The sequence below is a fragment of the Bombina bombina genome, chromosome 1, assembly GCF_027579735.1.
Source record: "Bombina bombina isolate aBomBom1 chromosome 1, aBomBom1.pri, whole genome shotgun sequence".
Taxonomy (NCBI): Eukaryota; Metazoa; Chordata; class Amphibia; order Anura; family Bombinatoridae; genus Bombina; species Bombina bombina.
The window spans coordinates 1,512,586,403-1,512,605,921 of record NC_069499.1 but is presented as its reverse complement, the minus strand read 5'-3'; the positions used below and the strand labels follow the sequence as shown (position 1 = coordinate 1,512,605,921).

General features: G+C 39.9%; 1 protein-coding gene across 1 annotated transcript in view; it reads left to right on the top strand.

Annotated features, from left to right (window-relative positions):
• The window catches only part of LOC128643660 (diacylglycerol kinase epsilon-like), a 39,786-nt gene extending 21,690 nt beyond the window's left edge, over window positions 1–18,096 (top strand). The window contains exons 5-11 of the mRNA XM_053696490.1: window positions 3,818–3,975; window positions 4,300–4,348; window positions 4,512–4,625; window positions 6,474–6,545; window positions 9,101–9,228; window positions 9,874–9,985; window positions 16,329–18,096. Of these exons, the coding sequence (XP_053552465.1) occupies window positions 3,818–3,975; window positions 4,300–4,348; window positions 4,512–4,625; window positions 6,474–6,545; window positions 9,101–9,228; window positions 9,874–9,985; window positions 16,329–16,514 (819 nt within the window). The 3' untranslated portion in view covers window positions 16,515–18,096. The remainder of the gene's footprint in view (window positions 1–3,817; window positions 3,976–4,299; window positions 4,349–4,511; window positions 4,626–6,473; window positions 6,546–9,100; window positions 9,229–9,873; window positions 9,986–16,328) is intronic.
• Window positions 18,097–19,519: the final 1,423 nt, after the last annotated feature.

Sequence of the window (19,519 nt, the reverse complement as noted above, 5' to 3'; positions counted from 1 at the left end):
TAAAAGGACATGGAACTCAAAATATTTCTTTCATGATTCAGATAAAGCATACAATTCTAAAAAAGAGTTTACCTATATTATCAAATTTGGTTAATTCTCCTGGAATCTTTTTTGAAGGAGCAGCAGTGCACTACTGGAAGAGTGGGAGCTAGCTGAACACATTGGGTGAGCCATTGACAAGATGCATATATGTGCATCTCCCAGTAGTGCATCGCTGCTCCTGAGCCTAGGCATGCTTTTTAACAAAGGATACAATGAGAACAAAGCACCTTCAAAATTCACTTATACTCTAGACCACTTCAACTGGGTAACTGGCCTACAACTGAGAAACCCATAGTAGCACACTCTGCAAGTAAAAAAAAGATCCTTGTAATAATTACCACTATGATTAGGTGAGACCACACAAGGCGTGTGTCTGCTGAGGTATGTCTGAACAATTTGTGTTTGCTTTATTTTGTTATATTTCGATCACACTAGTATCCATCCAGTGTTAGACTGCAGCCCTTGAACCTTTTTGTGACAATAATTGTGCTAATTCATTTTGTGAGAGTATATTATGTGTTGAGCCCAACTTTTACCCACATTTGTGGGGCTCACCTAATCATAGCTGTAATTACTACTACTAATTCTGGGTGAATTATTTTTATCTTTTTTTTTTTTTTTTTGGTCACTGATATACCGCTATACACTAGCCATATATATTTATAAAAACACTTTAATGGCCCTTAACAGTATGTTCTGAAATGTCAGTACCACTTTTTTTTATATTCACTAAGTTTTTCTGGTATTTATCATGGATGTTTATCATTAAGGGCCTAGAATAGGAGTGGCGCCTTAACAGTTACACGCAAGCAGAAAGTACTATATCACGGGTGTTTGAGCTCGTCGCGTTTACCGCTCATATTACAAGTTGAAAATAAACGCTAGAATGATTACCGTGTCCTCAGAGGTTAACTTTCGCAAAACAAAAAAGTGTCACAAAACACTTCAAAAATACATTGCAAAGTAAAGTTACACTTTTAATTACACTATCTACTAGAATCTAGTAAAAAATTATTATAAACATATTGCACAAAGGTTCAAAGATATGAGGTCTCGGGTGTTAGAAAAAAAAAAAGCTACAAAGGGCTTTAACAGATTATATATATATATATATAGTGTGTGTGTACAGTTGTGCTCATAAGTTTACATACCCTGGCAGAATTTATGATTTCTTGGCCATTTTTCAGAGAATATGAATGATAACACAAAAAAACTTTCTTTCGCTCGTTCATGTTTGGCTGAAGTCATTTATTATCAATCAACTGTGTTTACTCTTTTTAAATCATAATGACAACAGAAACTACCTAAATGACCCTGATCAAAAGTTTACATACCCTGGTGATTTTGGCCTGATAACATGCACACAAGTTGACACAAAGGGGTTTGAATGGCTATTAAAGGTAACCATCCTCACCTGTGATCTGTTTGCTTGTAATTAGAGTGTGTGTATAAAAGGTCAACACATTTTTGGACTCCTGACAGACCCTTGCATCTTTCATCCAGTGCTGCACTGACGTTTCTGGATTCTGAGTCATGGGGAAAGCAAAAGAATTGTCAAAGGATCTATATAATATATGGGAAAACATGAAAATCGCGATTTTGAACCTAAAATAACTTTTTTTTTTTTTTAAATAACTGTTAAACATACATTTCTCACTGAATTAAACTGTACAGAGTCTTAAAGTACATATTTCTCATTGACCAATACAGGCTGAGAGCATTAAAATACACACAACAAAACTAGTTTAAATAAAATATAAGTGCAAACAGATACCTGACGTGCAAGTAATACATTTATAAAAAGCTCATGCCACAAGTAGTCACTAGTATGTTCCCTTAGCACTCATACTGAACCAATACACATATCTAGAAAGACAAATATGGTGTGGTAGACACAGATATTGTCACTAACAAATACAATGAAAGAATGACCAATAAACGGTCCGATACATATCTTCAAAGGGCTCTCACACATGGCATATTTACTATGCCAACTCTAATAAGGCACTAGTGCATTTCTAGGGCTCACACACAAGGCATGGTATAATTACTGTGCCAATTCTAATAAGGCAGTAAGGCATTTCTAGGGTTCACACACATGCATGGTATAATAACTGTGCCAATTCTAATTAGGCACTAGGGCATTTCTAGGGCTCACACATGTGGCATGTTATAAAGATATATCAAACCTAATGTACAGCGACAGATACCATTCTGATGGCTGCCAATGTGTTCTCGTGAGCATCATGTCCTCCTCGTGGGCGATAACCAAAACCCGTCCCTGGGGCTTCAGCACCTGCAGGGTCCGTTCCTCCGGGACAGGATAGTACCTGGTGGTTACCAGCAGCAAGAAGAAGGCTACTAGTGAGCACCAACATGACCAAGAACAAGCCACTTAATGAGGAGACCAGGCCCTCAAACCACAACATTGTGCCTTATAAAGGAGCCGGCGCAGAAACAAGGAAACACCGGTGATAAGGCCTCAGCAGGTTGGGTACTAGGGGCAGCCTTGCCCAGCACTTACAGCCTGTGCCAGCATTAGCTCTCCAGTACCTCCCACATCAGGAAGTGCGCTAAAGGTCTGGACCAAGTTTGAGCTGTGGCTCCGCCCCAAGCTATTAGTTTATTGGATGACAGAGCCCCTGGCACACAGCTGGATGGTACCTCGGTAGGTTACAACACCTCTAGGGAGGAGCCTTGTACGGCAGTTGCCAGGCACTGTTATTGCCGCCTGAGAGCTGGGGTATGGCGGGTAGGAGGCAGGCGGGGTGAGAGCAGTACGGGCACAGCTGGTGGGTTGGTCGGAAGGTGACATGCATCGGGGTAGGTATGCGCGGTGCTGTGTCATGTACGTGTCATGTACTTATGTACTGGGGGAGACACGCTCCTGGCAGCCAGTGGTCTTTGTGTGTGTGTGTAAGTCTTTAACCCGGTTTACCCAGCAGCGGAGGGCTAGCCTATACCAGTACGTCATAGGGGGCGGGGATAAAAATCGCATACTCTCACCATTTTTATATTGCGGCGATTAATCGCTGATTTTAATCGCATAAGCGATTAATCGTGCAGCCCTAATATATATATTATGTGTGTGCATTGGAGCCCTTTACTTTACAGTCATGTTGGTGAAAACATGTAAAATCATATTTATTAATCATATTTATGCAATATAATATTTCACGTTCCAATACTCTACACATAGCAGAATATGTTCTATGTATTTTTAAATGGATATATGTATGTGTGTATGTATGTATATATATATATATATATATATATATATATATATATGTACCTATATAATAATTGTGTTTGTATGTGTGTGTATGTGTATATATATATATATATATATATATATATATATATATTTATTTATTTAATTTTTTTATTTATTTTTTTAAACCTAAAATCCAGTCGAAGATGTAGTGTTGCTGAAATAGTTATTTTTGAGCGCACACTCCTGACTGCTGATTTCTACATTGGGAGTTTCTATATCTCTAATGTGCAGAACGTATTATTCGATTACTAAAGCTCTACTCTGCATGCGCTGATGAGCTTATTGTAACTCACCCATGGCAACATTTTTACATTTCAGTTTTGATATTTTGAACTTCAGAGCTTCTATACAAAGGTAGCTTCTATACAAAGGTAGTCTATATGATCGTGTCACATGGGTAGTTTAGTAAAGTTGATTTGCTATATTTTATATAAGAATACACAAATATGCTGATTTGTATTGACTAGTACCAGAAGTTCATGTACATCTATATTTTTATAGGGGCAGGAAAGTTTGTCTCTTCAAGTGGGAGTGCTGCCTTTGGGGACAGGCAATGACCTGTCTAACACGTTGGGATGGGGTGCAGGCTACGCTGGGGATGTACTTGTGGAACAGATTCTTAGGGACATCATGGAAGCAGATACTATCAAATTAGACAGGTGAGCAGTAGCATTAGCATGTCAGTATTATGACAGATCACTCTGGAATCAGTATATGCATTATAAAGGGTCATGTGCGGAACATAATATTCTTAAAACCATGTATATAAAATGATTAGCTGTTGCTTTGTTGGAGTCTAGAAATATTTGAACATCTTATGAAATTATAACTTATATACAGATTGTTTTAAAGTTTTGAATATTCACTTTTATTATATATATATTTGTGTTGTGACCGTCCTACAAGGCTTAGAGAGACCATTTCCTACAACTCGTTTTGTGTTACTGTTTTTGCTAAAACTATTCATGTTTCATGCATTACAGATGGAAAGTGCAAGTTACAAACAAAGGATACAGTCTGAGGAAGCCAAAGGTAAAATTTAGAAAACTGTTAAATATGTTAAACCTCCATTAAAAAAACAATTTTTATTCCTTAATATGTTCTTTTTGTTAGGTAAACCCAGAAGCAAAAGATATGAATTGTGCTCCAGGTATTGCTATATCACATACAGCTGTTTTTTTTACTCTCCTTGCAGATGATGTCAATGAATAATTACTTCTCAATAGGGCCAGATGCTCTCATGGCTTTAAATTTTCACCACCACCGCGAGAAGACGCCATCCCTCTTTTCTAGCAGACTGGTCAATAAGGTAAGTTTTATCAGCTAGTTTTATTAATATATAGTGTTTGCATGTAATTGTAAGAGTTCCTTGTTGCTTATTCTAGCAAACATCTTTATCAAGATGATCCAAAAATGGGGATCTCTATACCACTTTCTGTCTTAAATGGACAATGTGCCAAGAATTCCCTCATTTATAAACTTCATCTAAAGGAACGACACAGGAAATGTGTGAAACAGATCACTTTTATTCGAAACTTATGCGAAACAAAGCAATGATTAGGCAATACTTAGCTTTGATTGTTAAAGGCTTGTTAGTTGCTAAATATGGCATACGCTGTCAGGGAAGAAGATCGGTCATCACACACATGAGGAACTCCATCTCATCAGGTGACAAACACTTTGTAGAAGTTGTTCAGTCAAAGCTAATTTCAACAGGAACAGACCAGGTTCAACTGTATCATAATATCAAGTAGTAAAACTGTGAAACTAAACTTTCATTCTGTGTATCTCTGCCTGCATGGTGTCAGAGAGACAGTTGCTGCTCGCCCACAGCTCTTTGCATCCCTTCCACAGAAACAAAGAACTAACTTTTTTGCAAGACTGTGAACAATATATAAACAAGCAGTGACGTTGCTTCCTGACAGTTGTTTAAAAACATTTATATGAATTAGTTATAATAAAGTTAGTTTCTCATATCGCTATGCAATACTGAAAGCCTATATTGTTTGTTGCGTGCAGAGCAGGAAAGTAAACCCCTGCAGGGTGCTAAAATAGATCTTCTATTCACTTACAAATAATCAGCAAGATTACAAGTTGTGCAGTACGGCTATACCGCTGAAAAATTGATAGTTCTCCCGTATTACAGGTGGCGGCGGTATGGCTATACCGCTATCGTTTTAGCCTGTACCGCAACTCTCCATTCCGCACTTGGCTTTTGAGTGTGGAATTTTCAGGTCACCCGTATTACAGGTTGTGCGGTCAGGCTATTATGCTAGCATTCTAGCTTATACTGCCGTGATCCATTCCGCAATCAGAGACCAGTAGTTATGGATTTTGCAAAACAAAAATGTTTCACAAAACTCATAACAAAAATGTTACAAAGTACACTAACAGGTTTAGCAGTTAATAGTTTAATTTAGTGTGTCGCGATGTGGGTGGCTGGTGGTTTAGGGGTTAATAGGTTCAGTAGAGTGTTTGCGATGTGGGGGACCGGCGGTTTAAGGGTTAATAGGTTTATTTAGTTAGCAATGCGGGCCCGGTGATGTCAGGGGGTGGCGGATTATCGGTATTTAGGCTAGGGATTTATGTTAGGCTGTTAGGTTTTTACATAACTTTCTAGTCCCCATAGACATCAATGGGGATTGCGTTATAGCGTTCGCCATTCTGCGATCGCAGGTGTTAATTTTTTTTTCACTTTCTCTCCATTGATGTCTATGGGGAAAACCAAGCACGTCAAGTCAGGCCTAGGCTTTTGTGCGGTATGGAGCTTAACCCACCATACCGCACAACAAAAGAAGGTTTTTCTGTAGCTTGTAATGGCAGCGCTATGGAAAGTGTGGTACCGCTAATTTTTTTGCGTTATTTACGCACTGGGTTTAGCGCATAACTTGTAGTCTTGGTGAATGAAACTACTAGTATGTGTTACAGGTGCAATATAAGCAATATTATAAAAATGTAGTTTACAGTCTCCTTTCTTTTAAAATACCTGTCCTCACCCTCCGAGTTGTCTATCTCCCTTTAAATGGTATTTAGATTCTCCATTTGATGCATGGGTGAAGCTTCTGTTCATCTGCTACTGTGAGCTAGAGCTAAGAAATGTAAATTATAGCTCATAAGGTTCAGTTTCCCACGGATAACCATGTGCTTCTTTTCCTAGGCAGTTTACTTTTTCTATGGCACCAGAGATTGCTTGGTTCAAGAATGCAAAGACCTTAACAAGAAGGTTGAGGTGAGACATTTTGTAACTTGGTGTTAAAAGAACTGTAAAGTCAACATTTAAGCTTCTATGATTCAGACAGGACAAGAAATTTCAAATATTTTTTTCAGTATACTTCTGTTGTCAAATTGACTTTGTTCTGTTTGTTTCCTTTGTTGATAAGCATACCTAGCTAGTGCACTACTGGGAGTTAGCTGGTAATTGGTGGTTGCACATATAAACCACTTGTCATTGGCTCACCTGATGTGTTTAGTTAGCTTCCAGGAATGCATAGCTGCTCCATAAGCAAGAGGATATCAAGAGAATAAAGCAGATTTGATAATAGAAGTAAATTGAAAAGTTGTTCAAAATTGTAGTCATGAAAAAAGAAATCTGGGTTTCGTGTCCCATAAGTTTTTTTGCTGCAATTGCTCCGTTTCAAAAGTCTGCAGTGAGTGTTATACGGCCCATGTCCATCATTTAAAACCTTTTTTTATTATTATTATTATTCTTTTAACTGTTTCAAATGAACCCTAAGGGAATACGCATCCAGCACTCGGCTGATATGTATGTTTATTAGATATGTGCATTCGGCTACTTAGTGAGCATCCATATGCGGAAGCAAGCGGCCGCTCGTGCCGTTAGGCTCTTTTAGGAGCAGGATTTATTCTTGATAAAGATCACCTCTCTACGATCTGGATTAGTACAAATCTTACGCGGAAATTACAAGTCGCACGCTTTTTCTTTAGGCTCCCTCGAGCGTCTTCAGCCTCACTAGCCTCACCCGTCCTTATGTTGTTAAATAGTATTTAATAACATAAGGACTGATGAGGCTAGCAAGGCTGAAGATGCTTGAGGGAGCTTAAAGACAAAAAATATGGCACGGGCGCTGACTTGTAATGTAGCCGTTAGTGGGGGGATCTTTCACAAGAATAAATCTGGCTCTGAAAAGAGCCTAACGGCATTAGTGGCTGCCTACTTTCACATTCGGATCCTCGCGAAGGATCCGAATGCTCATATCTAATGTATACTGTTTGTTTTTTTTATTTAATAGTTTGTTTGTTGAGCAAACAGAATTGCATTCTGCTAGTATTTGTATAATATATTGATCAAGATAGTGGCAGTGGAAAATACAAGAGTCTGGCCATTGTAAATATTCAAATGCATAGATACCCAAATGAAGCAGAGAATATTCTGTAGCTTTTATGGGCCAGATAACAAGTGGCTCACTATTATTAGTGCTGGTCGCTATAACCAAAATCATGCTCGCAATAACTTGCACCCGTATAACAAGTTGAAAGTAAACAGGTTACCTTGAGCCCAATCTAAATTTGCACTCATCGGATTAGCGCTAGTGAAGACGTAGCGCAAAAGACTTACTCTATTTACTACAATATGAATACAAATATTTTAGAAGGGTTAAAAGGTATATGGCATATGACAATGTATTTGACTTGAAAGGGCTATACTATAGTGTATGTGTGTGTGTGTGTGTGTGTGTATATATATATATATATATATATATATATATCTCCCAGGTATTTTTTTTTCTTTCTTATATAAAGGAGAGAGTGCTTTTCCCTGTTTATTGTTTTTTTTTTTTTATACATATATCAAAATAACAAGAGTATTGCATTGAACAATGATACTTTTTTTATTGGACTAACTATACATTTATAAGATGACATGCTTTCGGAAGAATTGCTTCCTTTTTCAAGTCTGAAGCATTACCGACCAATTTGATGGAATTTACATATTATATCTTAAAACATAGGATGGCTAAAAAGACAGAAAGTGTTACAGAGGTTTAAATGCAGGGGGAGGAGTGGGTGTCGTAAAACTCATGATGGGGATTTAGGAAACATAGGCTGTCTTTTTAGCCATCCTATGTTTTAAGATATAATATAATATAATATATATATTATACAGTATATATTTTTGTTTTTAATATGTTTTTTGCTTTGAAGAAGAGGCATGTTATTTTTGCAGACACACATTCATAGTTTTGAGAACCACAAAACCAAGAATATGATATCTTCTAGATAGAAAACTTCACAAAATAATGTGACAGAAACCTCTAGGAGAGAAAGACTTTGTGAATGAATTAATGGAATTAATTTACCACAAAAATGAAACATTACAGCAATGAAAATACAGCCTCATTAAAAAAAACAAATCCTTATTTCAGGGTGAATAGAATTTCGATTATAATGTATGTTAAATATATAATTAGATTTATATATTTATTTTTTCTCAAAAAGCATTTTATTGGGGGGTAAATTCTATTTAAATCAAATCAATTTAAAAAAAAAAATTTTTTATGTTTGTCTTTTTTATTCGCCCTGATAATTATACTCCCCAGTAGGAATGTTAACATAAGTTGTCTTGCTATCTGTTCTCTAGATTCCTATTCACGTTTTGCACATTTTCCCTCACTTAAAGGGACATAAAACCCAATATTTTTCTTTCCTGGTTCAAGTAGAACATGCAATTTTAAACAACTTTCCAGTTTACTTATATTATGTATTTTGCTCTGTTACTTTAAGTAGTATGAATATTTTATTTGCTTACTCTTTGCTCTTTGGCAGTTGGAGTTAGATGGTGAGAGAATAGACCTCCCAAATTTAGAAGGAATTGTTGTGTTGAACATCAGTTGTTGGGGCGGTGGCTGCCGGCTTTGGGAAGGAATGGGAGATGAACTATATCCATTATCAAGGTATTTATAATACTCACTTCTATAGTATTTACTTGAACACTTTCACCATAGCTTGTGGCATAGATCTTTTGGAATGTTGTGTTTTGGGTTATTTTTTGATGGGCGGGAAACTGACTTAATAAATTAACATTTTAGATTGTGGCTTATTGCTATTATGTGCCACATTGTATTTGTTTTTTGTTTTTACTCCTATATATGTTCCCGAATTTATTTATTTAAACATTGATGTATTACGTTATTTTTGGTAGATAAACAGAATATTACAATTCATGTAATTTTTAAAATCCTACATATATACACAGATTAAGAAACCTATATGTTGTGTCCTTATGGAAAGGTAGGAATGAGCCAGCTGCATATAAAGCAAGTAAGCTACCCCTCAGCTTCTATATTCACATGCATGGGTGTGGTATGTGGTTGTTGCAATATTGATGTGGTAGGGGAGTGATGGTGATAGCGGCCATATGCTTCAGTTTAGCATCACTTAAACCACCTTGGAATGGCATGCAGTCTTAAGAAAAAGTGCCACAAAGCCTCTATGTACAATATAGATGGTAGGGCTCATACTGGAGAGTTATTTTGTAATTAGGGCTTGGGTGAGCAAACCATAGTATTGAATTATGACATAAAATTGACCCTTTGCAGGCATGATGATGGGCTGCTGGAAGTAGTAGGAGTCTATGGGTCTTTCCACTGTGCGCAAATTCAAGTGAAGCTTGCAAATCCAGTTCGTCTGGGACAGGCACACACAGTTCGGGTAAGTGAATTCCCTTCACAAAATTGTACGTTAATGTCTCCTATGCTGACCCTGAGCCATGAGAGAATTTATCAGTGTGATGTCACTGTGCAAAACCATAACAAAAAGAGCATATGATAAAGTGCTTAAGTCCTTTGTTATACAGCTCCCCTGTGTACCCTTTTATAAACGCTCTAATAAAAGTTCATCTTTATTTTATTGAAGACTGGTGTTTATATTTTATCATTGGAAGGTCAGATTCTGGTTAGAAATCCCAGTGTCTGATCATGCCAATCATTACACAATGATGCATTTAAAGGGACATAAAGGTGTAATATGAAAATGCTCTTATGCATTAGAGCAATGTCTTAATCCAGTATTTTGTTTTATCCCCTGTATTTCCGAACTAAAAAGTTAAAACAATTCAGTTATTATGTAGTAGGTGCTGTGTGTTGGAAAAATATGCTGCTCTAGCCAGTTTCTTCTTAAAAGGGAAGAGTCCACAGCTGCATTCATTACTTTTGGGAATTCAGAACCTGGCCACCAGGAGGAGGCAAAGACACCCCAGCCAAAGGCTTAAATACCTCCCCCACTTCCCTCATCCCCCAATCATTCTTTGCCTCTCGTCACAGGAGGTTGGCAGAGATGTGTACAGAAGTTCGAGTTCATATGGAGGGTAGTACTCTTCGCAATGGGACTGGAGTTTTAAGTAATCCTGTCAGCCTTTCAGTGAGAGCATGGATGAAAGTTAGAGTCCGGAGACGCAGGGAGAGTTTTCCTGCGAACCCATCCTAACTCATATTAACAGCTCCTTTGGTAATCAGCGTTGACGAGTTTCGCTGCCTACCTTTCTTCACTCAAGTCCATGTCAGAAGCAAGGCTACTGTCTGTCACACTTAAAGGGCCATATTCCTGTTCCACGGCGTAGATTTTGGTAAGATTGTTTCATTTTATTTAGATTTGTGAATGTAATGTTAACGAAACAAGGTAGGGTCCCAGTGGGACTCCTTTTATCTTAATAAGAAATCATGGGTTAATATCTCCTGAGGGGGGTTATTGAACAGGGGGGCTTTTAATCATGTTTGTTATATGGTTCTATCTGCAAATGTTTACCTTTACGTAGGCTCACGGCCTTTACGGAACATAACAGCCTTCTTTTAATGACGCAATTTTTCTAGATTACGTGCCCTTTTATGACTGGCATGGTGCACTTTGTCACGGGTGCGGTTACGTTGTTTTTCACTTTCGTATGCGGACTGTGTGCGACCGAGAGAGTCTAGCTCGTGGGTTGTCTTGTTCACAGGAGGTGGTGAGTGCCCCAGCCATTGGGGGTGTCAAAGGGTGCCAGTTAGTTTTATCTTTTTGTAATCCCAAGATTATGGAGGATTCTGATATGCGCGACATGGATGCCTCTGATACGGAGGATGTGTCTTATGATGAATATGAAATGGCCCTGGTAATTAATACCCATTAGTTATGTCCCGGGTGCCGTTCTAGAGTACTCTCTTCTCCTGAATCTGGGAGCTTAGAGTGTGTTGAGCCATCTGCCCCCGAAGTTTCTATGAGGCGTGTGCCCAAGACCCTTTCCCGGCTACGCACGCAGGTGTCCCTATGGCCTTCACTCCTCCGGAGAGAGGCTTGTTTTCACCAGAGGTTACAGCATGGTTCCTTATGGCCATTTCTATGGCACTGTCTCATTTATATCAACCAAGTAAAGTATTTCTCCGGTACTGTCCGTGCTCCGTTAACCTAGACCCATCGAGCGTGGGATCGCCCGATTCAGTTCGGCCTTCCGGGGAAATGTTGGCCCCTGAGGCTTTAGGGGCCCCAATCTCGGAGACGAGGTCTCCAGCAGATTCAGCAAGGGATGATTTTACCTTCCATTATAGGCTGGCTGGCCTTAGGGTTCTTTTAAGACATGTTTTGGCAATGTTACAGAATCCCAGTCCTATTGGGCAGAGGGATCCGAGGCCTTAGATGTTGGATGGCAAAATGGCTTCATCCCCCAATGTCTTATCCAATCTCCTTATTATCTTCATTTTATTTTCTATATGTTTTTTTTGGTTCCTTTTCTGAGCTTGGGTGAATGGGACCTCTACTCGGCTGGTCCTATTGTCGTTCTCATTCACCTTGGGCGTTCATCCGATGGGTGTTGCCTTTAATTTTATTTTTGATCGTGATGGATGTGTTTTAATTTGTTTTTCCTTGAGCTCAAGTCTGTTAGATTTAGTTTTTATAGTTTTTCTTTGGAACCGATACTTGCGACTCGTGGGCACTCCCTCGGGAGTTGCGCACTTGTTGAATACTAGAATTTTCGTTTCTAGTTCATTTATCGATCCTTCGGGACAAATTTTCTTGGACCTTGAACAGTTCCAGAGTGCTCTTGTACCAGGCTGGTACTGGTTGGGCGCGTTTTTTACTGTTACCAGGGTTCATGTTACCTTTGTGGTGCTGAGGATACCTCTAGGCCTATTCTATGGACTCCGGGCTCGGATCCTACTGATGTATGAGGTCTGTGGTTTATATGCAACGTCTCCAGGCGGAAGGTTGTGCGTGTCACTCTAAGGGTGGTCGATTCGGTCTACTCACCTGGGCTATGATTCTGCTTCTGCAGACGACTCTATGTTCTTCAGGTCCCCGAGATTTAGAACCGCTATTTCCTTTAAATGGAAGTTGGGAGATGTGTGTGACCTGTTTGGTCTGATGTGCTGGGTGATTAACCCCTTGAGTGCTAACGACGGCTCTGAGCCATCGCAGAGTTTCCCACTCTGGTGCTAACGACGGCTCAGAGCCGTCGCTAGCACTTTCCCACCTTGAGGGAGATCTGGGGGCTCCCATCCTCTCCTACCCCGGCGATCGGGCCTGCATAGTGACGGTGAAGTCAAGCGCAATGACGTGATGACGTCACCTCGCAACTTTATTTATAGTTAACAATGTTAAGTATAGGAGCAGGGGGCATGCTGCTTAGAAAGGTAATCGCCTAACCTTTCCAACAGTGTAAGTATTGGGGATCTGAAAAAAAAGTTAAATTTTTTTTCCCCCCCAAAAAAACAAAAAAACTTAAAGCTTAGCACCCAGGTGGGGAAAGTGCTTAGCACTCAAAGGGTTAACGTTTGGATTTCACTCGAGGTTCTTCCGGAAACTGACTCGTTAGCCTAATGCGCTCTTTCTTGCAATGGCGAAGCTTCATCCTTCCCCACTTTTGGGGGGGATCGTCTGGTTGGGTGTGCGGACATGGTTTTCTCTGTTCTGAGTCATGTTACTCTGAAAGGTGGTGTGCAGGAGTTCCCTACCTTCTGTGGGAGTTTGCCTGCTCAAGGTAGTTTTCCTTGAATAATAGCTTTTTCAAGCTCTCTGACTAATACCCTCGGTAGGACTACGGTCTTTACCATTCGGTTGTGTTGCGTCCTCGATGTTACGCTAGCCTTGGGGCTTGTCAGTAGCAAAGTTGAGGTTGGATACGGAGGTCAGCCCTTCGAGGGTCATGCAGTTGTCCCTTTTTCCTAGATACTCCGTTTGGAGTTTTGCAGGCGATGCCTTGCTTACTTCTCTGAGATGGCGAGCAGGGCCCTGGATTATATTTTCCTTTGGGTATTGATGTTACCCTGCCTGGGTGTGTATCACGATCGCAAGAAAGAGATTTCTTGCGATCCATTTCACTGGATGCTGATTCTCAGACTGTTCAGGAGTCCTTTGTGACTCTTGAGTTTGAGACTATCTAGATCGCCAGATCTACGGATTTTAGAGGTGCGCTCCTCCTTGGAGGAGGCAGTTAGGGTTCTCTCCAAGCTTGGATTTTTCATTGTCCATTGTCAAGAACCCTGGCCTGGTCCTCGTCTCTCTGTGGATTGGTGTGGACGGTTCAGGTCTCACTTGAAGTTGTGGTCCGGTGAGCCCTCTTCGTTGGGGCTGGGGCTCTGTGAGAGATGCCTTTGTGACTGTGGCTCAGACTTTAGGCCTTTCTGACGGGCCCCTACCTGTCTTCTGGTGCATTCACAATGTTCCTGTAGACTACAGTTGCTTTTCAACTGGGTTGGCGATGTGGCCGAGGGGTCTCGCCTCTATGGTAGGTTTTTTCCCCCCGTTGTTCATTCCCTTCTCTATTAGAGTAGGGTTTGGGTTCTCCTGGTTCGGAATTACCTTAGTAGCATGGAGTCCTGGGGTCCTTGGTCCTGCCTTGCAGGGTTTTTTTTCCCTTCCTGTGTTTTAGGTTCCTGGGAGGGGAGCTGTCATGCAGTGTATGGTTCCTCCGCTCCCGCAGCAGGAGACTGAGGGTTTTGCTCCTGTAGGGGCTTCTCCTACGTGTATCCAATATATGGATGCTGAGGCTTTGGGGGACTTTTTCCCTTGGGAAGTGTGCCCTTTTTTGTCCACGACTGCATGTAGGGAGTCTCGTACCCGAGCACAATGTTTCTTTGACTCACGGTAGCATGCCGTTTGTAGCAGCGGTTTAACAGGGATTTTGTTCCTCGTTGATCCTCTCTTCTCTTCTGTAGTCTGGGACTCTTGTCTTCGTTAGGGATCGGTTACACTACGCAGTGTTGACCGTTTCTGCTGTTGGCCCTTTCCTTGAGGGAAGACTTTGGATGTCCTCCTTCTTTCTACCGGCGTCTGGTGCCGGGAGGGGGCGCTTCTTGGAGCCGCTATTCGGTGGGCTTTACGCCCTTGGAGCTGGACAGCTAGCTCAGCATACTAATGCACTGTTGCTACTCTGTACTGTAGCAAACCGAGGGTTGCAAGTTCGATCCCCAACGAGGTCTACTCAGCCTTCCTCCTTTCGAGGTTGATAAGATGAGCAGTGTCTTGAGTCCCTTAAGGGGGATTAGCCGCACTTTAGAAGAACATTCATGTTTTAATGAAATCATTCACAGCGATTTGCTTAGTGATGTATACAGTTACAGCTACTTGCTTTTGTCTGGATGCTTACTAGCTTGACATGCCTTTATGAGGTTTTGAGTTAGCGGTAGGGTCAGCCTTCCTTTTAGAGGCTGGTCTTTGAGAGTTCCTGTTCAGATGTTTTGAGTTTCTCTGCGAGAGCTCTGTTCGAGCTGCTGGGATATTTATCCTGTTCCTGCTGTCTCCACCTACCTAGCCTCCAGATCTAGATATGTTATGGAGCATTGGGGCACTCATGCATTTCCTGGAGTACCTTAGGGTATGGTATGGGATTGGGGGACATGAGGGGTTCCTCGAGTCCTTTTGAGGACATGTTCCCTGTGTATGGATCCTTCTTTTTGGGTCCTTGTGTTTTAGGGAGTTTGTCTCCCTGGGTGTTGCCTTTGTAAAGAAAACCATGGGTTGCTTTTAGGTGTTGAGTGGAATAAGTTCCTTTGGATTTCCTGGTCTTAGGTTCCCTTTTGGGGGCAGGTGCGGTCCTTATCTTTAGCCGGGTACCTTCTTGGGTGTTGTGTCCCGTGGGGCAGACGCTTCCGAGGTAGTTTGGACTTGACGGACTCTGGGTCTGAGTGGTCTCTAGTTCGGCTTTGCTGGTGGTGTAACTAATGTGCAGTTAACTGGGCTCGGGTTTTTCTCCCCGTCATTTTTACATATTTTTTCTTTTCTGGGTTTTGAGTAATTCAGGCTGTGGTGCCTTTCGAGGGGGCCGCCTTTTGTACCCACCCGTTATTGCATTCAGTGTCCTCTGGCTTGGGTATTGTTTTCCCAAAAGTAATGAATGCAGCTGTGGACTCTTCCCTTTTAAGAAGAAAAATATAAATTATAAAATACATAAATTATGCTTACCTGATAATTTAATTTTCTTTTGAAGAGAAGAGTCCACAGTTCCCGCCCGTGCTTTTATCTCTGAGGCGGCTGTACATTTTGTGTTCTTGCACCAATTTTCACCCTGATATTTCTCCTACTGTTCCTTGTTCCCTTGGCAGAATGACTGGGGGATGAGGGGAGTGGGGGAGGTATTTAGGCCTTTGGCTGGGGTGTCTTTGCCTCCTCCTGGTGGCCAGGTTCTGAATTCCCAAAAGTAATGAATGTAGCTGTGGACTCTTCCCTTCAGAAGAAAATGAAATTATCAGGTAAGCATAATTTATGTTTTTTCACTGCCAAGATCCTTCTCATTTGTATGATCCATGTACCAATCTTACAGTTTACACGAGTGAATAAAGCAGCATTGCAAAGCCCCTTGTAATTATGACTTCCCTTTGTAATGAAGCTAAGACAAACTTGAACCCAACATTAACAAAATGGTCAGAAATGTAGTGCTCAGTGTACCATAGACAAGTGCATACAATAGTTCCTGCTTATTGTACCCTTAGTTACTGCTAATTTTGATATTTTATTTTGAATGCCCTCTCTCTTTTTTTCCTTCGGGGGTTTCTTATTTTCACTCTTTGTTTTTTTCTATTTACAGCTGATTTTGAAGAGCTCAAAAATGCCAATGCAAGTGGATGGCGAGCCGTGGGCACAGGGACCTTGCACTGTAACCATCACCCACAAGACACGTGCACTTATGCTGTACCACTCAGGTGATCAGACTGATGATGATGATGAAGCTTCCAGCGCCTCGGACCAAGAGCAACACAAGGATCCTGAGTAAAGTGATACAGATTTGTAGGATATTACGTTATCACTGATCTCTGCCTAATAGGAATTAGTTTTGAGTGAGATTTCAGTCCAATCACTGCTGCGACCGTGCAGTAATTACTGACTGTAAGTGCCCTTTTCCCAGACTCTAAGCCATTGCATAGGCAAATATTTTCTTTCAAAAGACAGCAGTTATGCACTTTGTAATAATTTCTCCCTTTCTGAAGTTCTTGTAGCTGTTTAATTTCCGTCATCAGATGCAAAAGACCAATTTCTGTAATACACACATTTTATGTCATTTTAAATTCTTTTACATCTTTTTACACACAGCATTCAAAGCAGCCAATGTATCTACAAAGACATCCATGTCTCTTTCTGAAAGGATGGCTTCATTATTAAAGGGACACTGAACCCAAATGTTTTCTTTCATGATTCAGATAGAGCATGCAATTTTAAGCAACTTTCTAATTTACTCCTATTATCAAATTTTCTTCGTTCTCTTGCTATCTTTATTTGAAAAGGAAGGCATCTAACCGTTTTTTTTGTTTCAGTACTCTGGACAGCACTTTTTTATTGGTGGATGAATTTATCCACCAATCCGCAAGGACAACACAGGTTGTTCACTAAAAATGGGCCGGCGTCTAAACTTACATTCTTGCATTTCAAATAAAGATACCAAGAGAATAAAGAATATTTGATGATAGGAGTAAATTAGATAATTGTTGCTTAAAATGTCATGCTCTATCTGAATCGCAAAAGAAAAAAATTGGGTTCAGTGTCCCTTTTAATATGCATTTTAGAAATATATACGAATTGCAGTAGATTTTTTTTTTATCCGTGCATATTCAACTTTTAAATGCTTGGTGCACAGTAACTCATAAATCACAGGCTGTACTAATTAGCTTGTGCTACTTTTATTTTTTAAATGTTCATTCTGTTGTCACCACCAGATAGTGTTTGTGGCAAATTACTTATGATCTGTTAAAGGGGCGTAATGTACATATTTATGGTCCAGATGGAGCATCATGCAGTTTTGCAGAGTTGTGTATTGTTGGAAACAATGCTGCCATGTAGCGTTCACAATGTTTGTCAAATTTGTTTTTCATTTTGTCAAACTGAATTGGATTTTTTTTTTTAAATTGCAGGCTCTATCTCACTGGATTTCAAACCTGTCCTCAGGCCTCTCCAACAGGCCAGGCTTTCTGTTTTACCATGGATGAGAGCAGGTAAAATAACCATGTTTACTAATCAGCTGATTGGTTCACCTGTGCTCCAGTTCAGATGTCCTCAAAATGTGGCCTGTTAGGGAGGCCTGGGGACAGGTCTGAAAACCAGTGCTCTATCTGAACCATGACAGTTTAATTTTTTGAACTCCATATGTCTTTTTTTTCCTTCAAGAGAAAAGAAAGTAAGTACCATTTTATTTGTATATAAATATTAATGCACTAAACTGTTGTGGGGTTTTCCCTGACTGGCCTAGGCCAACATTGTTTTATTTCTGCAGAATTCCGTCTCAAAATGCTTAGAAATACCTCTGTTGCTAAACCAATACTGTAAAGATGCATTTTGTGAAATATGACCCAGTTTACTGAATACATCTACCCTTGATTCTGATGTCTTTGTCCGTTGTGACTTTAGTTGGTCATTTTATCTGTGTTGTGTTCGTGTTAATCTTTTTATATTCTATCCATTGTACATAGACAGAACATGTAGGGTGTTTGTTTCCCATTTGTGTTTGGGGTTTTATACTGTTTTGAAGGGCCAAGTGTTCTGTGAGCTTTAATATTGAATTGTCATGTTGAATCAGCGCTTGTTGCATCGGTTGATCATTTGTTTTCACATTTTATTGATATAGATTCAGTTTTACCTTGTACGACTGTATGATTTTTTTAAATTAATTTTAACCATTCTTTAATATGTGTTTCAAAAATGTATCAACATAATGCTAGTAATCACCTACATTTTTGATGAATTTGTGAGGTGCAGAGGATTGCATTATGGGCAGTCGGCATGTTGCACGCTTCATAAATGGGACCCATAGAATTTTCATTAAAAACATTGCTCGCTTGTTCCAATTCTTCTGAATCTCTGTGTGAATACATCCTACGCAAGATTTTTATTTTAATCTGTGAGAGGAGCTGTCATTAAAAATGGCAAAACCAATTCAAATTACATTTACATAAAAAAAAACTGTCTAACTAAAAAAAAAAAAGTGCAAATGTGAAGAAATGCTGAATTTAATAGTAACCCATCCCTACAACTGCAAAACCGCCCATTTATAGGTGAAGCAACAATGATCATAACCTACAATGTAATGTCATAATGAAGATCATCAAAAACATTTAATCAGTGATGCTAAATGATGCATAAAACAAAATAAGTGATCACTAATAATAACACTTGAAATTAGGTAAAGGAAGCAAAGTAAAACTCGTGAATCAGCTCGTATCTGTAAATCAAAACTTGTGCTGGTGACTTGCATATTTAACAGAATCAAACCATATAAAATGCCATAATACTGTGCACGGTGCATCCACAATCTAACCACATCTATGACGATGGATGGGTGTGAGCATAATAAACAATCTATCTTGCAACTTCTCCATCTCCAGAGGGTGCAGGAAATCAACTCATAACAGGAGTTGTATACTTATGCCCTGATCAAAGAGCATATAAATGGTCTAAACTTGCTTTCCTCCCGGGCCCATATATTTATTAAAGGGACAGTCAACACCAGAATTGTATTTATTGTAAACAGATAGATAATCCCTTTATTACCCATTCCCCAGTTTTGCATAACCAACACAGTTATAGTAATACACGTTTTACCTCTGTGATTACCTTGTATCTATGCCTCTGCAAACCGCCCCCTTATTTCAGTTCTTTTGATAGATTTGCATTTTAGCCAATCAGTGCTAACTCCTAGGTAACTTCACATGTGTGAGCTCAATGTTATCTATATTACACACATGAACTAATGTGTGTAAACTGTCAAAATGCATTCCCTTTAGGAGCGGC